Source organism: Myxocyprinus asiaticus, chromosome 8, assembly GCF_019703515.2.
Source record: "Myxocyprinus asiaticus isolate MX2 ecotype Aquarium Trade chromosome 8, UBuf_Myxa_2, whole genome shotgun sequence".
NCBI lineage: Eukaryota > Metazoa > Chordata > Actinopteri > Cypriniformes > Catostomidae > Myxocyprinus > Myxocyprinus asiaticus.
The window spans coordinates 45,087,055-45,111,020 of record NC_059351.1 but is presented as its reverse complement, the minus strand read 5'-3'; the positions used below and the strand labels follow the sequence as shown (position 1 = coordinate 45,111,020).

Below are 23,966 nucleotides of genomic sequence, written 5' to 3'. Positions count from 1 at the left end.
TGTCTGGGGAGAATAAAGTTTATTTAATGACTGACCTAGAATCAGTTATAATCTTCTTTATTTGATCTGAGTTATTGTATGATCTAAATTTGAGTCAGTTAAATTAAAATTATTAAGTAGAAGCAACAATATTTAAATAAAGAAAATCTGAGTTACGTTTACTTGCAACCTTAACTTAGTAGTTAAGTTCATTCTATATAAACACCAAGTTAAGTGAACTTAATAACACAAGTTTTGGAGATGCCATTACTCAATTCAATTGAGGGAACAAGTTTACTCAATCAATTGAGCAAAGTCAATTTATTAGGGTTTTCAATGTAAGGAATAATCCATAACCTACTTTTGTGTCTAAGGTTTTAACTTTCCCCATCTGTTTATTTACAAAACCATTATTTTAAGATAATTTTGTTTTGTAATGCCATGCAATCAGAGGCCATTCACCTAATGCACCATCCAATAGTAAGATCTCTTTTGCTGTGGGTCTCCAATGAATTAAGTAAAACCAAACCAGCATTAGTCAGTGGCTGTGTCTTGTTAGGCCGTCCCACTTAACAGGGGTCGAAGGTTACTGTTGTGTTCTCAGACATGACTTGCAGGCATCTATTGGCGTTTGATGGATGTTGTTACCTAAGTGTGTAGGCTCTGGCCTCTGCAAAAGGGGGGCTGTCCCCTCACATGCTACCGCCCCCTCCCTGGCACTAAAGAGATCACAGGGGTGCAGCTGCTTCAGACGGCTTTTGGGTGGGTTGGGGGATGAGAGTCCGAGACCCTTCAATGAGAGAACAAAACCCTTTCGTAAACACACCCTCAAGTTCACCCCTTACAACTGCCCCTATTTTCACACTCCTACAAAAAACATGTTTGACAAGTGGAGGGTGAAGGAGTGCGCTGGGTGCACAGCAGACACATTTGTCCTTACTTGTACACAGCTAATTACTGACATTTTAGGATTATGAAAATGAATAAAACTGAAAGGGATTTTGTTTAAGGTCAGCAGATTTATTTAAGGTGAATGTGTCACCCACCAGGTCTTGAGTGCAAATATTTGTCAATGATTAAATGTTTTTTGAGTCCACCAGACTGTATAATGATATCTATTATGGTCATAAAAGGCACTGGCAGACAAGAACACACCAAATTTCAACTCTCAGTGTTCCAACAAATGTAGCGGGCCCCTAACCTAACTTGCTGACTCAGCAAATTTGAACATCGGGGGATCATTTTTCTTTGACACTAATGTCCTCTTTCAATCCTACTGTAAATTGTAATACCTTTTACACCAAAAGACTTACAGAACAGGTTAATCGAATTAACATTCTGTCACTTTTCATTTAATATTTTTTCTAGAATTTCCACCCCTGTAGTGTGTGTATTTCAAGAGTTGTTTAATGTTGAAATCTGAAGCCGGATAGTTTAATTTGATTTAGACAGTTTTCAGCTATGAATGGAGAGTGTGCCTGAACTTCAATGACAAACCGTTGTTGTCAAACTCTCCTTGCATTATGAGAAAATGCATGACATGATGCATGACCCATGACATCATGTGCAGTCCTGAATTCAGAAACATAGTCAAGAGTGATGTAGCTGCTGTTTAAAATGTGCTGTGAGACAGGACCTTAAACATGGGGCAAATCACGTGTTTGTTGTGTGTATATAAATGCTGCATTGTAAGTCACTGTGAAAATTCTTTTAAAACTAATATTAAGTGTGAAACGCACCAACGAAACCGGCCCGGTACATTTTTTCAGTGTGCATTCATACACACTTTCAGATATACTCAAATGCTTTGTGCCGCATTGCATCTAACTATTGATTCATTTGGAGAAATTAGATTTAGTATCGGGTCAAAACAACAGTTCTATAATAATTATACCAATTTACACTCTCTAACGAAGTCCATGCTATATTTGATTTTTGCCATCTTCTATGTACACATGTAACATGTACACGACATTTTCATTTAATCGTTAGTTATAGTTTAGATACTATGTTAGATTGTCTATGCTTTAACAGTGTCATGGTGTAGTGTTGATTAAATCAGCTTATTAGAGCCTTGACATCTCTGACATCACATTAAATGACTGTTAATAATTAATAAAGAGCCCAGTTACAAGAAATGGGGTAACCCTTGTGTTTGGGTTGGCATCTCTATAAATATATCCGTGTGTGGATATCAATGTTCAGCATTCCGTTTTGGCCGTTCAAGTGTGTTATAAAGCAGTTGCTGAGGGGGAAAAAACAGGTCATATCCCCTCTTTCAGACCAGAATATTTTACAGCACCACTGAGACTGAACTCTCAGTTTGCACAGGGCAGATACAGAGGAACACCTTGCTTAAGTTTCTCTGTAGGGAACTGGCAGGGAAATGGTGGATGAAATAGCTTAAATGACAAGCATTAGATAGCCTGAAAAGCATGGACATCCAAATCCATGTTCCCGGCATGCACATGCGAGCTGGGGGCGGCTCTTACAGATTTGAATGAGGAGAGTCACTTTCGGCGCCATTTTCGAGTGAGCAGCGATAACATCAACACTGAGAGCGCGGATGGAAAGACAGTGCGCGCGACGCTTCGTCTCTAAATATGAGATTTTGTTACCCGAATGTGGAAAAACAACCATATCAGACAGCAAAATCGCCTGACATCTGATGCGGACGACCACAGGAGTGACCATTACGAACCGATTCTGCAGCCGGAGAAGAAAAGGGGGTCTGTCGTTTTCAGCTGCGTATTTAGAAAACCAGCGATTTTTTTTTGTTGTTGTTGTAAATAAATAAAGAAAAATAGCGCTCGATGCAAGGAAAAATATAGAAAAATTCTGGAAAATGCGGCAGGGTCCTAAGATTGGGATTCATCCAGGCAACGGCGAAGAACGGGTCATTTTGGTGTTTTTTCACGTCGCTTTTTGAGCGGGAGTAACGGACGTGCTGCTGGCGCAGATGCACACTGATGCATCGGAACCATCGGAGCCGGTAAGAGTCTCAAACTCATCGCGTTTGCATTATAATTTAAGACTTTGCACATTTGTATCTTTTTTTTCTTTTCTTTTTTTTTCTTCTTTTTTTACAAGATGACATTATTGTAAAACGTTCTTGAATTAAAATGTTTTTCGGGGAAATACTTTGCGCCATTTTATTATGCGTTCAGCCACGAAAGACTGATGATGATGGAGAGAAAAAAAAAAGGAAAAGTTTTTCGTCTAAAAAGTGAGTTTGTTACAATATGACCTGACGCTGACACAAAGCAACACGCTCAATTCAGACTTCACAATGTCATTTCTGTGCATCCGGACATTAATGTAACAGTTTATGTAACTTTTTTTTTTTTTAAAAGGGAGAATGTTGCATGACCTATGTGTTAATTTATCAGCATACGTGGAGGCAGAGTCTTTTAACTCGGGTTAGAGTGTGGATATAAAACGTTCAGTGTCGTGTTCAGAGGGAATAATAGTGACATTTTTGGCTATTTTGTGTACATTAACAGAGCGCAAGGAGCTGGAAGAGGAGAGAAAGATTCTTGCTTTTCAGCTTTTCTCGGAAATGGGAGTTCAGTAGTATGGTTGCAAGCACGGCAATTTCACCTTGTTATGTAAGTTGGTGGAATTACATGTGCCCGCGTTTTAAATATAGCCCTGTTATTCACAAAATACGGAAAACATGTCTTAACCATAACCTACAACAAAAAGCAAATATCGAATTTTTTTATACTTATACTTTTTTTTTTTTAAAGTGCATTTAATATTTTCAACAGCATCACTCAGCGTGTCAGAAGCAAGGTTTCCATTTTTGAAACAAAAATCAACTTTATGTGCATTATTTTTTACACTGGATGGAAAAGTAAACCTTAAACATCTGTGGGGGTGGAACTGAACATGTAGGCCCATGTCAGTTGTAGACTGCTGAGGTGTGTGTTCTCACATTCAGTCTGCGAGTGTATTGGATGTTTCTGGGAGGGCGTGCCACACCTGGTGATTCAAACAAAGCTGGATTTTTATAATATTGATCATTCTTGATATATATTTATGCCATAAGCAAAGAAAGCATCGGACAAACATGAGTTATTAAAAAAAAAAAAAAAAAAAAAAGCTTTAAAGGTGCCATTATCCCACCCCCTTAGCTCTTTAAACAGCCTGTGTGGATATATTTTAAATATTCTATTTTTGTGAAAAGTGTGATTAAAAGCAGGGCCTGTTTGTTCTATTTCCAATGGCCTCCTTCGGTTTTATCTATCAAAAAGGGCCTTTTTACAGTGAGTGTTGTCCACTCACTCTATAACAACAATTCTGAGGCCAAGTGTGACTTTTAATCAGAGTTAGAGTTGATATTCCTTTGGTTATCTCTCTCTCTATAGTGTCAGATTGACAATGTTGTTGCCTAGCGGGACTCTTGTGGATTTTTCTGCACTCACTGACTGCACATTGCATTGTAGTTCATATGAGCCACTGAAAAGCTTGAATAATTCCAATAGTTTCGAGGAGAAACTTTGATCACTAGGGCATTTATTATTCATGGTGCGCTGTTGGTAGTTTTACTGCAAAATCAAACTTTTCATGATTTTAATGTTGGCCTGTAGTCATTGCACACACTGCTGTGTAAGAGCTCAGTCACCATTGACTTGTAAAGGATGTTTTTGCCAAAAGGGGGGAAAAAATGTTGGCAGAGATCTATTGGGAATTTCTTATAGCTGCCAGTATCTGTACATAATTATATAATTACAAAGTCAGAACTCTGTAATTGCAGTGTATTCAAGTGATTTAATGTAAAAATTTGTTATAAAAGTTGACTACTTGCCTGTTAAATGCACACTCTGTATGCACATTCTTGCACAATCACTTCAATTTATTAAAACAACACAAACTTACTAGAGACACTTTAGAGTGTTACAGTTAAATATATATATATATATATATATATATATATATATGTATGTGTGTGTGTATGTATGTATATATATATATATATATATATATATATATATATATATATAATGTATATGTGTGTATTCTAATAAAATTGGATAGCTTTAAGTTGTAGTATGGCTTTCAGTCAACAAGAATAAGAAAAATATCGTAATGGTGATGTGATTCAGTTACTGCTTGTCCAGTCACAACAACAGCAACAACTATTCTTTCACTACTGAATACTGTATCCACCCAGCCTCCTCATTCACATCCGAGACAAACTTCTCTAAACAAAAAATAAATAAATAAATGAAATAAAATGTATCTTTTAGACAACAATGATAATAATCCAAAAACTCGTCAACTTTCCATATATATCTAGGTCACACTATTAACTATGGTTAGAGTGAGGACAAAAAAAAAAAAAAAATGCTTATTTTTTTTCATGTATGTGTGTTTATAACTGCGTGTCAGTGTGTAATTGTGGTCATGAGGTGATCCGTCAGTGGTCTACATTGTGAACGCAGAGGCTGGACATTACGACGATGACCCACTTAGACCAATTTACATTAGTGTGTCCTCAAGTTAGGGCTAAAGGTTACACCATTGTAAAGGGCACGTGTTTCTGTGATATCAGGCAGCCTGAAGACGTTTGCTGGTGTGTGTCTGTGTGTGTGTGTGTGTGTGTGTGTGAAAATAAGGATAATGCCAAAAGCATAGCAACAAGACCTAGGATAATATGCATTCTAAGCCCACTTCATAATTTGAAAAAGCGGGTGTATTTATTTTTATTTGAAAAAGTTTTGGATAGTGCTATACATTTTTGTATATACAAGTGCTTGACACTAAAATATGAGTGAGGTAGGCTATTCAGTAATCAGAAGTGACTTTAGAAAATGTGACACTGTACTTTTTTTTTTTTAAATGGGGGGGGGGGGGGGGTACTCATGGTCAAAGCTAATGTTTGATATTATCACTTTTATTAAAGGCTGGTTGTTATTTTTATTGACAGTGTATTATTTTGTATAACATTAATCTGCCCCTTCAAGGTCCAGTTGCTGTATTTTAACCAAGTTACAACAAATTTATTGCCAAGAACATATTCACCAAATTTTGGCCTGAGAACCTTTGATCTTTGTAAGCGTGCTTGTTCTTTCTCGTTGTGTCTCCATGACCGTGACATATTAGTCACAATCATGATAGATCATTATGACTCGTACTAGTTCATTATTACTTGTATCGCACAGAAATACACTGCATGCGTCTTCCCCTCAAATATAACAGGCTTGTTGACCTGTAACCTCTTGGCCCAGGTCCAAATGGAAACCCTTCTGTCAATTTGATAGTAGCACTGCATTTCACATACAACTAAGACCGCTGATCCTGTTGGTCACTGTGATATGCCCAAAGCTTTTATTTCCTGTTTCTGCCTTGCGTTAATGCTTATGTAATATTGCATTTGACTCAGACCCATCCCACATTATATGAAAACTCTGTAGGTGCAGAGCCTGAGAAGTGCTTCTTGGTTTTGCCATAATCATTAATTTTCAATGCCTCAAAACATATTTAATTCTACAAATTTTCTCCTGTTGGAGGTAAATGTTTTAGGAATTCAATTTAGCCATAATACAATTAAGTTAGGACTTTGGTTGTTGTCTTGCGTCGCAAATAATATTTAGTCTATTTTGTAAAGTAAGTCTACGCATTTCAGCGGTTTTGTGCTACTTGTGAATTTTCTCAGGCGTCATCACTGCTGATATTATCCTTGTTGTTTTTACTAGGGTTTTGTGGAGTTTCACATTGTGTAATGCTTTGATTTGTGATGTCGGGCTGTGCTTGTTTTTAAGTGCCATATTGACTTCAAAGGGAGATCACATTTTCATCACTTTAGTAGCAGTATTCCTTGCAGATCATGTAACAGACCTGCTCTGTACTGGCTAATTGTTATATTGTCATCTCTTTGCTCTAAAAATGCCTGTAAACATTGTAGAACGACTCTTTGAAGATTGCAGAACTGGTCACAAAATGAGTTTGAGGTTTCTGTTTTTTTCTCTCACTCTCTCTCTCTTTATGTTAGCTGAGTTAGCCACTAAGTTATAGTGGGGCCTCCAAGATTCAAGGAAGTTGGTTGATGTTGTCTATAGTAAAATTCGAGAAAATAAGAAAGAATTGCTTGCTTGGTGTATAATCATGAAACCTGAAGTGTGCGGGGCTTTTGACTTCATAAGTTGTTAGAAGACCGATTTGTACAAAATGTGATTTTCGGGCCTAACTCGAGCCTCTGTTTGTTTGCCAGCAAGATCAGAGGCAAGGACGTCTCGATTTTTGGTGGGTTTGTATATCCGAATCTTTTGTAAAAAAACAGTTTATATGCAAAACACAGAAATGAAAATCTCGATCTGAGTGTCAGTTACAAAGATATCTGCTAAGAGGAACCCAACGCCAGCCGAGCTCCTGATGCTAAACTCCAGAGTGCTGCCAGGGGTTGCCCCTGTCGGATGATACCACGGCAAAGGCACTTGTTAAGGGGACTGGTGCTGTTTTTTTTTATGCATTTAAAGTATTTGACGTGTTTTTACGACATTGGTCTATACACTACAAAATAGCTAAAAAATTATACATGCGCAAAGGCAATATAATGTTGAAGCTGGCATGCCACGCATCTAAACACACTTTCAAAGAAATTAAAAAAGAAGCTTGTCAAAAAAAAATTATGCAGAGCTACTGAGTGCCATTTTTAGTGCCAAGTGAGGATCAGGAATGTAGTGCATTTAAAACTGACCAAATAAATAAATAAAATTAATTCAAACAATTAAGAGATGTTATTGCGTAATAATAAAAATATTTAGTTCACAAATGTAGCATACCATCTTTATATTTTAGTTCTTTACATAATTTATAATGGTTAAAACTTCAAGGTTCGTGTTTCCACCATTTTGAAAAATAGTTACAAACAATATTTACTTACACTAAATAGACTTACATTTGCAGTAATTTGCATTACATCTTGTATTTTGCATTGCAGTAAAGCAGAAATATTTTTAAGTACACTGGTTGTGCACAAAGCTGAAGAACTGTTGTCAGTGGTGTATAGAATGGGATTAAAAACATGAGATTTGTTTTCTTCCATTTCAGGATGTATTTATTCCATCCCATGCACAGATCTTGTGTTTATATGCCTGCTGTCACACGCTCGTGCTGCTGTATCCCCTTTGCTTGTAACTTGTGTAAAAGCAGTGAAATTATAGGAGCAGCTTCTCCTTTCTATGGTAGGAAGTGAATGTTTATCTGCTAACTTCTGGCATACAAATTTACAGGGTACAACACATCTAGATAGTCTCGTAAAAATATACTAATTAGAGTAATCCCTTTACATCACTTGGCTCTGTGATTTGGTTGCAAGTTAAGTATTTTGTTTATTGTTTGAGTATATTCTGTTTTATCTAGGTACAAATGATACCCTCAGTGTATCAATAGATCTTATTTCATCTGATGGGCTTCTGAGCTGGTGAAATATCGGTCCACTCTAAATTTAATAACACATAAGATTGAGACACAGTTTTTTTTTTTTTACCTTTTTGTTGAGTCAGTAAATACAAAGGCAAGACAACTCTGCCTGCATAACTAAATTCATTGTTTGTTAAAGCACCCAATGTTGATTCCTAAAAAAATAGAAAGGGTTTTATTAGTTAAAAATTAATAGTTGGTGTAAAATGAATTTCAAATTTTATGTTGCTCCGGAGTTAGGCCGAAATTATGACTCATCTTTTTTTTTTTATTGTTGTTATTATCACTATGCTTTAACTTCTGTGTACTTTCAGCTCATCCAGAGTTTTTTTTTTTCTCTCAAAGTGAGCCCCCTGAAAAGTTTATTAATTTTATTAATATATCTACATTATTGAGATTTTCACATAAAATGTGCAATGTGTGCCTGAAGGTTAGAATTTCTTAACCTTAGTATCAAAGTTATTTTAATGTTTAATTTTTTTTTTTTTTTAAATTAGTAATTTGTTTAAATCTTCATAGTTTACATTTCTGATGTACTGTAATTTAATGGAGATTGGTTTGCTTTCTCTCTCTCTCTCTCTCTCTCACACACACACACACACACATAAAAACACACCCTGTCATTTAAGGACTCGTCTTCAAACCAGAATATACCACAATCATTTCAATACTTCACATACTATAACCACATCATAATTGCAACAGTTCAGTCAAAAATACACTGGGTGCTTTATAGAGGGAATATTTTTGTAGTTATACCTGTAGTTAAATGTTAAGGAACCTAAGAGTAAAAATATGTGCTTCATAAGTGTCTTTTTCTTTTCTCTAAGGAGAGGAGTCCTTGTAGTGCACACGGCAGGAGACTGAGCTGTGACAAAGTTAAGTGACTGTAAGTACACCGCTGATCTTAACTAGTCTTAACTTTTAGTTTGACTGTGAACATTTACTTGTGTAAAAAAAAAAAAAAAAAATGTTTTGGATAAATTATTTTCTCAAATGCGTGAAAGTAGCAGTTAAAAAAAAGTTTTTTATATGCACAGAATAAACAAAAAGAAAGAGGAAGGCATTCAGATGGAGCAAACAGCATAAGTAAATATTATATTGTAGGAGGTTACAAGCTTTTGTCAGAGAATGCTTTTATTTTTTTCTCAGAAGTCCATGGGGCCTTTTTCATAACCTGTAATTTTACCCTGATAGACAGCAGATGCTTCAGTGTCCCCTTGCTTGTGTTACACCAAAAGTGTATTGTCAGTACTGGCTCACCTGGTACAAAAGCACATGAGTGTACATTGAATGCAACAGAAACCTGGGGGTGTTTCACAAAAATGGTGAAATTATAAATATTGCAATTTAGTCATGCTTCAAATTTTTGCATTATTAATAGCCCACTGATTTTGCACTTTAAGACATGATTATTAATTATTGCTGTCACCCTCACCGCATTGGAGTCATTACAAAGATATTTTTGGACAAAACAGAATCAAGCTCTGTTGTTGAGCTTACTCATCTGGTTCTTTAAAAATGGATGTACTGACTCATTTGAATTATATCTCTGAATTTACATCCGGTTGTTATATTGAATATGGAAATCATTTGATAAACAATTAAAACTCAGTTAACTGAAATAAGTTTTCCTTTAACTGTTTAAATAGACCTGAAGTCACCATTTGTGAAAAATCCCCAAATAAAAGGTTTGGATAGAATGAATTTTATTAATGTAGGTGTGCACTTACCTCTTAATAGTTTTTGGGTAATTGGGTAATTATTTGTTTCGCACCTTGATCTCAGAACAGGTACCCTGTTACCACAATCGGCCAGAGAGTTAAGACTACGTGTGTAGATTTTGTGTAAGGTGTACTTTTCCATGGAATTCCACCCATCTCTGTAGAATAGAAATGTGCTGTTAAAAACAGAAGGTTCAAAAATAGTCAGATAATGGATAATGGTCAGATAATGGATAATTAGTGTATAGAACTGGAATGTAATGTATTGCATTCATGCAAATATATGAGTTATGACATGATGTATAGAAAGGGATGCTCACTTGATTTTTTTGATTTCTCAAACTGAGCCTTTTATGATGTAACTGTCAAACTTGGAAAACAACAGGGCAAGAACATAATACATTTGACCTTGAATTTGCAGATAGTTCACCAGTCAGCTCTTCCAGGGTCCCAATTCATGCAAAAAAAAAAAAAAAAAAAGTAGAACGATCTTCATATGGATCTTAAAATATTTGAAAACAAATTAGTTGTACTTAAGATCACTGATCTATGTCCCGCTGCATTTGCATAGCAAAACCAAATGCGAGAAGTTACAGCCCACAGAGTCTGAGAATATCTTGCGCTATAATCAAAACTGCTGCTTGGTCTTTTTTTTTCTTTCTTTCTTTCTTTTTTTTCCCCCCTCAAACTCTAAGGTTCTAAGCAAATGCAGGTCTTATGTTTTTAAAAATCTTGATGCCATTTTGGCACTATTTAACTAAAACATCTGGACAGATTGCTTGTTAGAACTCCTTTTTTTTTTTTGATCTTGTGTTTTCAGGTTGAGAAACGCGGATGTGTGGGCGTGTGCCTCACGTGAGAGTGTGCGTGCGTGCTTTGTGCGGGTCCTGTTGGTACTGTAGCAGCACAGAATGGTTTGTGAGTTATAACGGAGGTGCAGGCCGTACTGTGCTGCGGCAAGAACGACAGGACAGATGCTCACTTCACATTCAAACGGGTGAAAGAGAGAGAGAGGGAGGATGGGAAAAGTAGGCAACAACAGCAGCAGCAGCAGCAGCAGCAAGACTACATGTGTATGTGTGACTGAGTCTCCTGAACTTGACCGTGTGACTGACTGGCTGCCTGGCTGTAGCAGCACGTAAATATTGGAGTCAAAGCACTAGCGAATCCTCCAGTATTGACCGTGCTGCTGGAGTTAGGCGGGCCGTTTACCGTCCTCTGGTGTCTCCGGGGTCCTTCATCTCTTCAGGACTGCACGAGAAGTACAATTAATCAACGAGATTATATGTAAATACAGATTTTTATATATTGCATTTATTTACTGTAGACCGTTGATGTTGCAGTTTGAATATGAAGTTCTATTTAAAACCATTGTCAAAGATATACTCATTTTAATCTGCTTTAGGTCAAATCCATCTGTGAAATATTTATTCTTAGTTTAGAAATGATTTGATTGTTGATAATTTGATGTATATGAAAAATGCAATAAAGGAAAAATATCATTAAAATCATTACAATGAGAACAATTGCATCAAGCTTAATTATTTGTACTAAGTTATACATCTGCAGATCCACTTAAATGCATGAAGCCAACACATTTCTCTCAAGTAGGCTAAATTGGTACTCTTAAGTAAAATCAATAGGATTATATCTGCGTTCACATGTTCCTGATAATGTGCTGTTTTTTTTTTTTTTTTTTTTGCATGAATCTCAAAATAACCTATAATATCTACTATAATAACAAGCACTTCACCAATTAACTGTCCTGATCGAAGAAAATCACTTAAACAGTTCGTTTCATATTTTAGTATTGGGCATCGATACTTGCAATGACCTTTCATCTTTCTTCTCACGCGTTGCATTTTAAATAACGCAGCATCGCCATCTTCTGGGAAACATTGATTCCCTTTTCTTCTTTAAAGTCTTTAGGGGAGGGTTGCTGACAGAATCACATCGTGGATCGACCCCTTTGGTACTTTGCGCTGTTTGTTTGTGTTCCCGCGTTTCTTCTCGGTAAGGGTTGTTAATATCAAGTATATTTACACACTCCCTATCTGTAACACTCGTTATCCTCGGGCGAAACTGACTGGAACCATCCTTCAAATCTGTGTCCAACAGGCCAAGAACATTCACAGAAGTTTCGTTTGGATCAATTGCACAGAAATCTGCCAAATATGCACAGGAAAGATGCCAAAGTATTGGACACAAAATGCAAACTTTTGAGGGTTCTTCAGCGTATGGCCGAGAGATCCTCATGGCCAAAAATCACAGAGTCGCGTCTGCCCTGAATAAATTATGTTAGTCCCAATTAAAAACGTGTTTAGAATTGACTTCAGAACATTGTCAACCCAAATACACGGTCACACAAAGACCCGCTTGTTTCAGTGCACCTGAACCCGAACCTACAGGGCAGAGCTCTGCTATTCATCTTAAGGATGGATGGAGAGGGTCGGTGGCGATAAAATCGTATGTTTGGTCGTTCTGTAAGTCCTCCTAAAGTTAAGCTGCCGGACGAGAAGACTTTGAAGGAACTCTGATTATCTTGGACGGAGGAGCGCTACTCCGGGACCTCACATTGCTGATGGCAGTGGTTTCTACTAAAAAAAAAAACAGCCCTGTTGACCAAGTAATTTGACCATTTCTCATGTAAGGAAAAATAAAATGTCCAGTTCCTGTCAATGAACACCTGGCCATAATTTTTTTTTTTTTTTTTTTTCTTTAATGAACGTCTGCAGCGTCCAGAATTTATGCTTCTCTTGAGTTGGATATCTCCATATAGGATTGACACTTGAGTGGTGATTTATCCTCTAAATTAGAAAGTGTGGAAACACTGACCTCACTTATTATTTTACTCATTCAAACTCTTAATCTCAGTTGGTGCAGGACATTTGATTGGTCAATGGTACACAAAACACGTGCGGCCTTATGGATCGTAAAACGGCTCTTTAAACAGTTGCATCAAAAGCACGAACCTATATATATATATATATATATATATATATATATATATATATATATATATATATATATATATATATATATCTTCCTCAACTGTAGGTTGCCAAACAAGTCTTTCTCGAAAATCTGTACAGAGTAAAACAAAAATAAAAAAAGGTTAATGAAGTGGAGGTGCACAAGGAAAGCGTCTGTCAGTCAACACTGATAAAAGATAATTAGCTATAATAATGTTTTCCGTGTCATTTCAAAGTGGCTCTTGTTTTGATGGAGCGGTGCATCCGTGTCATGATTGGCCAATGATCATTGATGATTATGTAAGCATTTGTTGTAATTTTTTTTTTTTTGGGGGAACCCAAAAAACGGTTCGAAATAAACAAAGTGTACCGTCACTTTTTAGTACTGAAATAGTTTTCTCTTCTACACCAACTGGATTGAAATATAGTCGTTAAAACATTAAAGGAATATTCCGGGTTCAATACAAGTTAAGCTAAATCGACAGCATTTGTGGCATACTGTTGATTACAACAAACATTTTGTTTAACTTGCCACTCCTTTTCTTAAAACAACAACAACAACAACAAAAGTAAAAATCTGTGTTACAGTGAGACACTTATAATGGAAGTGAATGGGGGCCAAATTTTTGAACATTAAAATTCTCACTGCCACAAGACATAAATAATATGCGTGTAAACTTGATTTTAGTGTGATAAAATCACTTACTAACCTTCTCAGTGTAAAGTTATAGCCAATTTTACAACTTCGTTGCCATGACAATGTTATATCAACACACCCTAAACCCTAAAATGACTATAAATATGACGATTTAAACAACTTTACAGCTCAAATAATAAATGGCTTTTAACAGAAGCTTTTAAACCCTACAAAAATGGGCCCCATTCACTTCCATTGTAAGTGCCTCACTGTAACCTCGATTTTGGCTGTTTTTTTATTTTTTATTATTATTTTAAGTAAAGGAGGAGTCGAAATTCATTTTTGTTGTAATCAACATTATGCCACAAATGCTGTCGACTGAGCTTAACTTGTATTGAACTCAATGCAAGAAACAGATGACATATGAGTCTTTTATTAACTCTTTTTTGTGCCTTGGATTATATTAGAAAAAGCAGGTGCTTGCATGAAACTGTCGAATGATAAACATGATAGACATATCATATCTGTTGTATAACCACGCAGTAATCAAAATAAAAAACAAACAAACAAACAAACAAAAAATAGGGCAGAAACTGCGTCACTTTCTACAGCTCTTACGTCACTCCCCTCTCAGGTCAGCAGTAGGTTACTCTTATTCCCAAGGCTGAACACAGCTAAATACTGAACTTCAGGATACGCACTGAACTCTTACTGGAGCGGAAATTCATAGTGCACACAAAAGTGCATAGTACATAACTTTTTTTTCTTTGTGAATGAGCTGTTATTGGCAGGCGAGATCCTACCTGGCAATTTCCATAGAAACATCATTTGGAGTGTCACACAGCTGACCCACACGGGACATTTGATTGGACAATTCTGAAAATAACGGGGTTTGTTGTCATTCAAAAGATTAGAGGCACTGCGCTCGTGTTCAACGCCTCGTCGCTGTTTTTAACTAGTTTAAAAGCAGCTAAATTTCACAATATAACATCACCTCATCTTTGTCACATCACCTGCTTCGTAAAAGCTAATTAGCCTATATATGGGGATCCGTTATTTCAGTCATCACAAGTCTATCCCTTACTACAATAAGTAATTAAGTATACTGTTCTCTCGTAGTGACAAGATGGTGTTTACATATACATAACTAAACTTATCTGAAACTAAATCAGAAAAGGATAGAAGGGTCGTCAGGGAGACCATAATGAAATATTGTGCCCACTTTACCTTCTTTTTGTCCCTTTACCTCGACATCTACTTACTAGTAACCCCAAAGGACATGGACGTGATGCCAGTCAGAATAGTTTCTACAATAATGCAGTAATCCCATAAAAAGTATGGATGTTGGGTAAAGCAGTTCCACCGCATTAGTGCGAACACATCACGCGCTCTTTTATTGGGTAGAACCCGCGCGCGCCAGTTACCAGGGCGCTCCGCAAACGCAATCATGGCGCTTGTTGCTGTGCAGATTTCAGCAGCACCGAACTTCAAATACAACAAACTTTAGTATATAACTGAAAGTAACGCACACATTTTATAAAAAAAATAAAACAATAAAAAAAAAAAAAAAAAAATTGAGCGAGTCATTGCTGTGAAGGTGAAAGTACAGTAATACGGATGGATAAATATTTTTTCGTTTTTGTAAACAGTTGGCCGGATGAAGAGGCTCCCTTACTTTCCGAGCGGCGAGGTTGTTGCTATGCAAAACTTCACAGATGTAACTGGGTGGCCGAAAGCAGATTAAAAGCTTTTAAGGTCACATCGATTCTGATCTTTCAGCTTTGCGTTCGCTCTCTCGCACACAGTGCATACTCTCTTACACATCACTTTACAAACCAAATCTAATATTGTTTTAGCCCCTTTATAGCCTTCACATTTTATTCATATAGCTAGTATGATTCGACCGATGACAAACGACGGCCAAAAAAAGTAACATGGCCCCAAAAACAAACAAGTTGCCAGTCAGTGGTTAAAGTTCATCCTGAAATAGCGTTGCCGGTTTTAACCACTAGAGGGCGCTGTCGAGCTTTTCTTGGAAATTAAATCCTCCAACGGTTAACTGTCCTGCGTCATATCCGGTTCCCTGAAAGGAGAATAAAAATGTCATCCGTTGTTTTGGAGCACAAATAATCTCATAAAGCAAATAAATATCTCATAACTACATAATTAGCGTGTCATGGCGGCTTTGTTTTCATGTTGTTTTGGCTGTTGTGGAGACAGTAACAGCGGCCACGTATCACTGAAGGAAATGCCCACGGTTCAGCTCGACACTCATCACATGGGTGAGTGATGTGATTTCCGACATTGTATATGTACGGAAAAGGTTTTCAGCTTTGGGTCTGAGGGTCTGATAAACAAGGCTTACGTTCTTGTGAAAAATACCTCTTAACGAAATGTTATGATCAATTTGAATGTAGAACAGGTCATCCCAAAGGTCATGTTCTTCTAAATCTGGTCTCTTTATAGTGACAATCTCATGTAGAAATTCATTTAAACGGATAGTTCACCCAAAATGACAATTCTCTCATTATTTACTCACCCTCATGCCATCCGAGATGTGTATGACTTTCTTTCTTCTGCAGAACACAAACAGAGATTTTTAGAAAAATATCTCAGCTCTGTTGGTCCTCATAATGCAAGTGAATGGTGGCCAGGACTCTGAAGGTCCAGAAAGCACATAAAGGCAGCATAAAAGTGATCCATACGAATCCAGTGGTGAAAGGAATATTCCTGGTTCAATACAAGTGAAGCTCAGTTGACAGCATTTGTGGCATAATATTTATTACCACAAAAATTTATTTTGACTCGACACCACTCCTTTTCTTTAAAAAAAGCAAAAATGGGGGCCTCAGTGAGTAAAGATGCTGACCACCACCCCTGGAGTCGTGAGTTCGAATCCAGGGTGTGCTGAGAGACTCCAGCCAGGTCTCCTAAGCAACCAAATTGGCCCGGTTGCTAGGGAGGGTTGAGTCATATGGGTAGCCTCCTCATAGTCACTATAATGTGTGGTTCTCGCTCTCGGTGGGGCGCCTGGTGAGTTGTGCGTGGATGCTGCGGAGAATAGCATGAAGCTTCCACATGCGCTAGGTCTCCATGGTAATGCGCTCAACAAGCCACACGATAAGATGTGCGGATTGACGGTCTCAGAAGCGGAGGCAACTGAGATTCATCCTCTGCCACCCAGACCACGAGGACTTAGAGCACATTGGGAATTGGACATTCCAAATTGGGGAGAAAAGGGGGGGAAATTTTAAAAAAATAAAATAAAGCAAAAATGGAGGTGACAGTGAGACACTTATAATGGAAGTGAATGTGGTCATTTTAAGGACTTACTGAGCTTAGATATTTTTCTAATTTTCTTCAAATGTTGTGTTCTGCTAACATGAGGGTGAGTAAAATCAGACGAGTCCTTGTCTCAGTGAATTTCATAGCAGTTCAGTTACACCACAACTGTTTGGTACAACACAGGTTTTGTTGAAAATTCTCTCATCATTTGCTCATCCTAACACCATTCCAGATGTGTATGACTTTCTTCTGCTGAACACAAACAGAGATTTTTAGAAGAATATTTCAGCTCTGTAGGTTTATATATATATACATATATATATATATATATATATATATATATATATATATATATATATATTTAAGTCACTTTTTACTATAAATCTCCATCTTTGACCAGCCCCAACCAGTAGGTGGCGATATGCACGAAGAATGCGAGAGAAAACAAAAGAAGAATGTGGGAGTAAAAGTGAAAGTAGAGATTTATAGTAAAAAAGGACTTAAATATTGATTCGTTTCTCACCCACACCTATCATATCGCTTCTGAAGACATGGATTTCAAGGAATATTCCGGGTTCAATACAACTTAAAGGGACAGTTCTTCTTTTGTTTTCTCTCGCATTCTTCATGCATATCGCCACCTACTGGTTGGGGCTGGTCAAAGATGGAGATTTATAGTAAAAAGTGACTTAAATATATATATATATATATATATATATATAAACCTACAGAGCTGAAATATTCTTCTAAAAATCTCTGTTTGTGTTCAGCAGAAGAAAGTCATACACATCTGGAATGGTGTTAGGATGAGCAAATGATGAGAGAATTTTCAACAAAACCTGTGTTGTACCAAACAGTTGTGGTGTAACTGAACTGCTATGAAATTCATTGAGACAAGGACTCGTCTGATTTTTTCATGACGTTTCAGGTACTGATGTCGTCATTGTAAAGAGTGGAAGACGCATATGTGGAACTGGTGGCTGCACAGCAAATGCACCTCTCCATCAAAACAAGAGCTACTTTGAATTTAAGATTCAGTCCACGGGTAAGAAGCAAACCACATGGGAATTTATTGTAATAAAGATGAAATTAGTCAATATTAATATCATGAAGTGTGGGCTGCAATGAACTTTGCCCCTGGCAGGTGTCTGGGGAATTGGAGTTGCAACTCAGAAAGCGAATCTAAACCAGATCCCTTTGGGCAGAGACATACACAGCCTTGTACTCAGACAAGATGGCACTGTGTACCATAATAATGAAGAAAAGAACAGATTACCTGCTAACAGTTTACCACAGGAAGGAGACATTGTGGTGAGTCACAAGGACAACAGTGTTTAGATGTCAAATGAAGATGGAATTTGACATTAAGATGTTTGTCAAAGAGCATATATGTTGTTTGTAAAGTGATGCCATGTAAAGGACACAATACCTGAGCTGATGGTTCATTTTGAGTGTAATACGTTTATGTACATTTCTGGTTTCTCCTATGTTTGTGTGTATAGGGTGTTACGTATGACCACGTGGAACTGAATTTGTACCTGAATGGAAAGAATATGAACTGCCCTGCATCAGGCATTAGAGGAACTGTATATCCTGTAGTTTATGGTGAGTGTTGTGGAGTAAACTGTATGCCTATATAATAAAGTTATGGCTAATCTAAAACAAAAATCAATAAAAAAAGGATCGAACATTCACTGTGATGCATTCGACATAAGCTAAGCGATGATTATTGTGTAACGACAGAACAACTCTGTACCATGTCTGAATAAGCTGTAGTGTTCTGTAATATCCAAATAATCTGTGTTTGCATTTTGATTACTTAAATGAGGTAATTTCTTTGTTGAAAGAAGAGAATGAACATTTGTTTGTATATATATGTATATACAGTTGTGCTCAAAAGTTTGCATACCCTTGGAGAATTGGTAATATATGTACCATTTTTAAAGAAAACATGAGTGAGCAGGCAAAACATTTCTTATTCAACTGTAGGTTATAACAGAATGGCACAATCATAAAACAAAACATGGCAACAAAGAAAAAAATGAAATGACCCCTGTTCAAAAGTCTGCATACCCTTAGTTCTTAATACTGTGTATTTCCCCATTTAGGATCAGTGACAGCGTGCAGTCTTTTGTAGTAGTTGTCTATGAGGCCCCAATTTCTTGCAGGTGGTATAGCTGCCCATTCGTCTTGGCAAAATGCCTCCAGGTCATGCAATGTCTTTGGTCGTCTTGCATGAACCGCACGTTTGAGATCTCCCCAGAGTGGCTCGATGATATTAAGGTCAGGAGACTGTGATGACCACTCCAGAACCTTCACCTTTTTTTGCTTTAACCACTGGAGGGACAACTTGGCCTTGTGCTTAGGGTCATTGTCATGCTGGAAAGTCCAAGAGCGTCCCATGTGCAGCTTTCGTGCAGAAGAATGCAAATTGTCTCCCAGTATTTTCTGATAACATGCTGCATTCGTCTTGCTATCAATTTTCACAAGATTCCCCGTGCCTTTAGAGCTCACACACCCCCAAAACATCAGTGAGCCATCACCATGCTTCACAGTGGGGATGGTATTCTTTTCACTATAGGCCTTGTTGACCCCTCTCCAAACATAGCACTTATGGTTGTGACCATAAAGCTCTATTTTGGTCTCATCACTCCAAATTACAGTGTGCCAGAAGCTGTGAGGCGTGTCAAGGTGTTGTCGGGCATATTGTAACCGGCCTTTTTTGTGGCATTGGCTTCTTTCTGGCAACTCGACCATGCAGCTCATTTTTGTTCAAGTATCGTCGTATTGTGCTCCTTGAAACAACCACACCATCTTTTTCCAGAGCAGCCTGTATTTCTCCTGAGGTTACCTGTGGGTTTTTCTTTGTATCCCGAACAATTCATCTGGCAGTTATGGCTGAAATCTTTCTTGGTCTACCTGACCTTGGCTTGGTATCAAGAAATTTTCCACTTCTTAATAAGTGATTGAACAGTACTGACTGGCATTTTCAAGGCTTTGGATATCTTTTTATATCCTTTTCCATCTTTATAAAGTTCCATTACCTTGTTACACAGGTCTTTTGACAGTTCTTTTCTGCTCCCCATGGTTCAGTATCTAGCCTGCTCAGTGCATCCATGTGAGAGCTAACAAACTCATTGACTATTTATACACAGGCACTAATTGCAATTTAAAAAGCCACAGGTATGGGAAATTAACCTTTAATTGCCATTTAAACTTGTGTGTGTCACCTTGTGTGTCTGTAACAAGGCCAAACATTCAAGGGTATGTAAACTTTTGATCAGGGCTATTTGGGTGATTTCTGTTATCATTATGATTTAAAAAGGAGCCAAACAACTATGTGATAATAAATCGCTTCATATGATCACTATTCTTAAATAAAATAAATTTTAAATTTTTTGCATGATCGGACATATTTTCAAAATCAATGCCAAAATTTCACCATTTCTGCCAGGGTATGCAAACGTTTGATCACAACTGTGTGTGTATATATGTATATATATATATATATATATATATATGTATGTATGCATGTATGTACAGTGGTGTGAAAAAGTGTTTGCCCCTTCTTGGTTTCTTATTTTTTTGCATGTTTGTCACACTTAAATGTTTCAGATCATCAAACAAGTTTAAATATTAGTCAAAGATAACACAAGTAAACACAAAATGCAGTTTTTAAATGAAGGTTGTTATTAATAAGGGAAAACAAAATCCAAACCTACATGGCCCTGTGTGAAAAAGTGTTTGCCCCACCTGTTAAAACATAACTGTGGTTTATCACACCTGAGTTCAATTTCTCTAGCTACACCCAGGCCTGATTACTGCCACACCTGTTCTCAATCAAGAAATCACTTAAATAGGACCTGCCTGACAAAGTGAAGTAGACCAAAAGATCTTCAAAAGCTAGACATCATGCCGAGATCCAAAGAAATTCAGGAACAAATGAGAAAGAAAGTAATTGAGATCTATCAGTCTGGAAAAGGTTATAAAGCCATTTCTAAAGCTTTGGGACTCCAGAGAACCACAGTGAGAGCCATTATCCACAAATGGCGAAAACATGGAACAGTGGTGAACCTTCCCAGGAGTGGCCGGCCGACCAAAATTACCCCAAGAGCGCAGCGACGACTCATCCAAGAGGTCACAAAAGACCCCACAACAACATCCAAAGAACTGCAGGCCTCACTTGCCTCAGTTAAGGTCAGTGTTCATGACTCCGCCATAAGAAAGAGACTGGGCAAAAATGGCCTGCATGGCAGAGTTCCAAGACGAAAACCACTGCTGAGTAAAAAGAACATTAAGGCTCGTCTCATTTTTGCCAGAAAACATCTTGATGATCCCCAAGACTTTTGGGAAAATACTCTGTGGACTGACGAGACAAAAGTTGAACTTTTTGGAAGGTGTGTGTCCCATTACATCTGGCGTAAAAGTAACACCACATTTCAGAAAAAGAACATCATACCAGCAGTAAAATATGGTGGTGGTAGTGTGATGGTCTGGGGCTGTGTTGCTGCTTCAGGACCTGGAAGACTTGCTGTGATAAATGGAACCATGAATTCTGCTGTCAAACAAAAAATCCTGAAGGAGAATGTCCGGCCATCTGTTCGTGACCTCAAGCTGAAGCGAACTTGGGTTCTGCAGCAGGACAATGATCCAAAACACACCAGCAAGTCCACCTCTGAATGGCTGAAGAAAAACAAAATGAAGACTTTGGAGTGGCCTAGTCAAAGTCCTGACCTGAATCCTATTGAGATGCTGTGGCATGACCTTAAAAAGGCAGCTGTGGCTGAATTACAACAATACTGCAAAGATGAGTGGGCCAAAATTCCTCCACAGTGCTGTAAAAGACTCATTGCAAGTTATCGCAAACGCTTGATTGCAGTTGTTGCTGCTAAGGGTGGCCCAACCAGTTATTAGGTTTAGGGGGCAATCACTTTTTCACACAGGGTCATGTAGGTTTGGATTTTGTTTTCCCTTAATAATAACAACCTTCATTTAAAAACTGCATTTTGTGTTTACTTGTGTTATCTTTGACTAATATTTAAACTTGTTTGATGATCTGAAACATTTAAGTGTGACAAACATGCAAAAAAAATCAGAAATCAGGAAGGGGGCAAACACTTTTTCACACCACTGTATGTATGTATGTGTGTGTGTGTGTGTGTGTGATAGTGTGTTTGTGTGTGTGTTTATGTCGACATTAACACATTTTTGGTGTTAATGTTTATCAGTCCTTTGGTAATTCTAGGCAGTACAGTATATTTAAGTAGGATTTGTCTTTAAATAGCCCTTAATTATTTTGTCTTCTCCTCACAGTGGACGATAGTGCAATTCTGGATTGTCAGTTCAGTGATTTCTACCATTCTCCTCCGCAAGGTTTCCAGAAGATACTTTTTGAGCAGCAGATCTTTTAAAATTCATGATGTGCTGTATATACACTACAGATGTATACCCCATGGCCGGGATTTGAAGTGCTATGTTTATGACTGACATCTATCTATTGTGTGGCTTAGCCAGTTGAAAGGACTCACGTGAAATTGATGCGAATCTTGCTGGCCACTACCAGTACTCATTAAAAAAAATCATGTCGTTTTCTAGGTCTGTGCACTTTGATCTAAAAATGTCATATAATACATCAGTTATTTGTTCTTCATCGAACACTGTACATTTACTATTGTTTTAATAGTGCTCTATTGTGAAAAAATATTGATTTAGTCTTTTGGCTGGTTTGAATTCTAACAAAAACGGGTAATAACTAGGTAACAAATTTACAGCTGACAAGCATGACTTTGTAGCATCTTGTCTGCATTTCAACTGAACAAAGTGAGACTGACTCCAGACAGTGTAAGCTGTCATTGTTATTGACTGTCTGATGATGTTGATACATGTTATGTACCAATGTTTAACTGCCCTGCTGCCCACACACAGTGCACATTATCATAGTTTTGATTTATACAAGTTCTATAAGAAATACATGTATATTTCATTACCTTCCTGAGGTTTATGTCTGGTTGTGTTCTTCCATATTACATCAACTTATGATTTAATTACATCTTATATCAAGAGAACAATGTGTGCACAGCATTTAGTGTGACTAATACATTTTAAGAAAATTTGAGACACATAGTGATGGAAAGGTTATCTACCTTCAGTTTTTTATGTTTATACCTGGGGTTGAAATATGTGATCTTAATTTGGATTTTTTTTTTTTTTAAATAAGTATTAAAAAGTAAAGGGTTCCAATAAATTCATAATGTTATTTTTCTTAAGTTCATTCTCAGTGGTCCTGCATTGTGACAAGTTAATTTATAAAAGTTCAAATATTCAGTTTAGTCTAGTAAAAGTTAAATGTGTAAAAATGATAAAAGATTTAGCAAAATGCTGTAAAATACTTTTAGGGGGGAGTATAGACCTAGAGCAGGTCACACTGCAGAACATTTCATGCCATCTTACCCATGTACTAACCTAATATGTCTTTTGTCTTTAAGTAATAAAATGCTTTTGTCATTTGTGCATTCTTTTTACCTAGTGTTTTTTTTCCCTGTGAATTTAACATTGTGTATTAAGACAAAAAATGCATAATAGGAATTCCTCAAGAAATTTTCAACCAACATCATTAACCCTTGTGTGACCTTAGAGACATTTTTGTTTTTTCGATCATTTTGGCTGTGTTAATGCCAATGGCATAAATTTTGCCGCCAAAGGTGTGTATTCTGGGGGAATTTTGATATTTCAACCTCCGTTCCTAAAATACATCTATAATACACTGTGTACACAAAATAGTTACACTCAGGACCTTTAGGACAAAACTTTCCCCATTGAAACCCATTAAAACTGCAGTAATTGATCCCAGTGCCATTAAAGCATAATATCATGAATTCTACGATATTATGCTTTCATTCTGGAGCCCTGGCTTCAAAATTTACATTTTTAATATTTTCCACC

General features: G+C 37.1%; 1 protein-coding gene and 2 long non-coding RNA genes across 5 annotated transcripts; 2 read left to right on the top strand and 1 right to left on the bottom strand.

Annotated features, from left to right (window-relative positions):
* Positions 1–2,302: 2,302 nt before the first annotated feature.
* On the top strand, positions 2,303–13,079 carry LOC127445537 (uncharacterized). Its single transcript, XR_007898017.1, has 3 exons — positions 2,303–2,971; positions 9,237–9,295; positions 10,951–13,079. It is a non-coding gene; the product is annotated as an uncharacterized LOC127445537 (long non-coding RNA).
* Positions 9,307–15,106, bottom strand: LOC127445536 (uncharacterized). Its single transcript, XR_007898016.1, has 3 exons — positions 14,967–15,106; positions 10,140–10,569; positions 9,307–9,669 (listed from the first exon to the last, which is right to left on the bottom strand). It is a non-coding gene; the product is annotated as an uncharacterized LOC127445536 (long non-coding RNA).
* A 766-nt stretch (positions 15,107–15,872) lies between these two features.
* spryd7a (SPRY domain containing 7a) lies at positions 15,873–23,536 on the top strand. 3 transcript variants are annotated; one of them, XM_051705690.1, is made up of 5 exons: positions 15,873–16,021; positions 17,953–18,069; positions 18,169–18,335; positions 18,527–18,629; positions 22,338–23,536. In XM_051705690.1, the coding sequence occupies exons 1-5, from the start codon at positions 15,916–15,918 to the stop codon at positions 22,433–22,435; spliced, it is 591 nt and encodes a 196-aa protein (XP_051561650.1). In that variant the 5' UTR covers positions 15,873–15,915; the 3' UTR covers positions 22,436–23,536. The 3 variants fall into 3 exon arrangements, with proteins under 3 accessions (XP_051561650.1, XP_051561651.1, XP_051561648.1); XM_051705691.1 differs by lacking the exon at positions 22,338–23,536 and adding an exon at positions 20,837–22,331; XM_051705688.1 differs by lacking the exons at positions 15,873–16,021; positions 17,953–18,069; positions 22,338–23,536 and adding an exon at positions 20,837–22,331 and having other exon boundaries at positions 18,293–18,335.
* Positions 23,537–23,966: the final 430 nt, after the last annotated feature.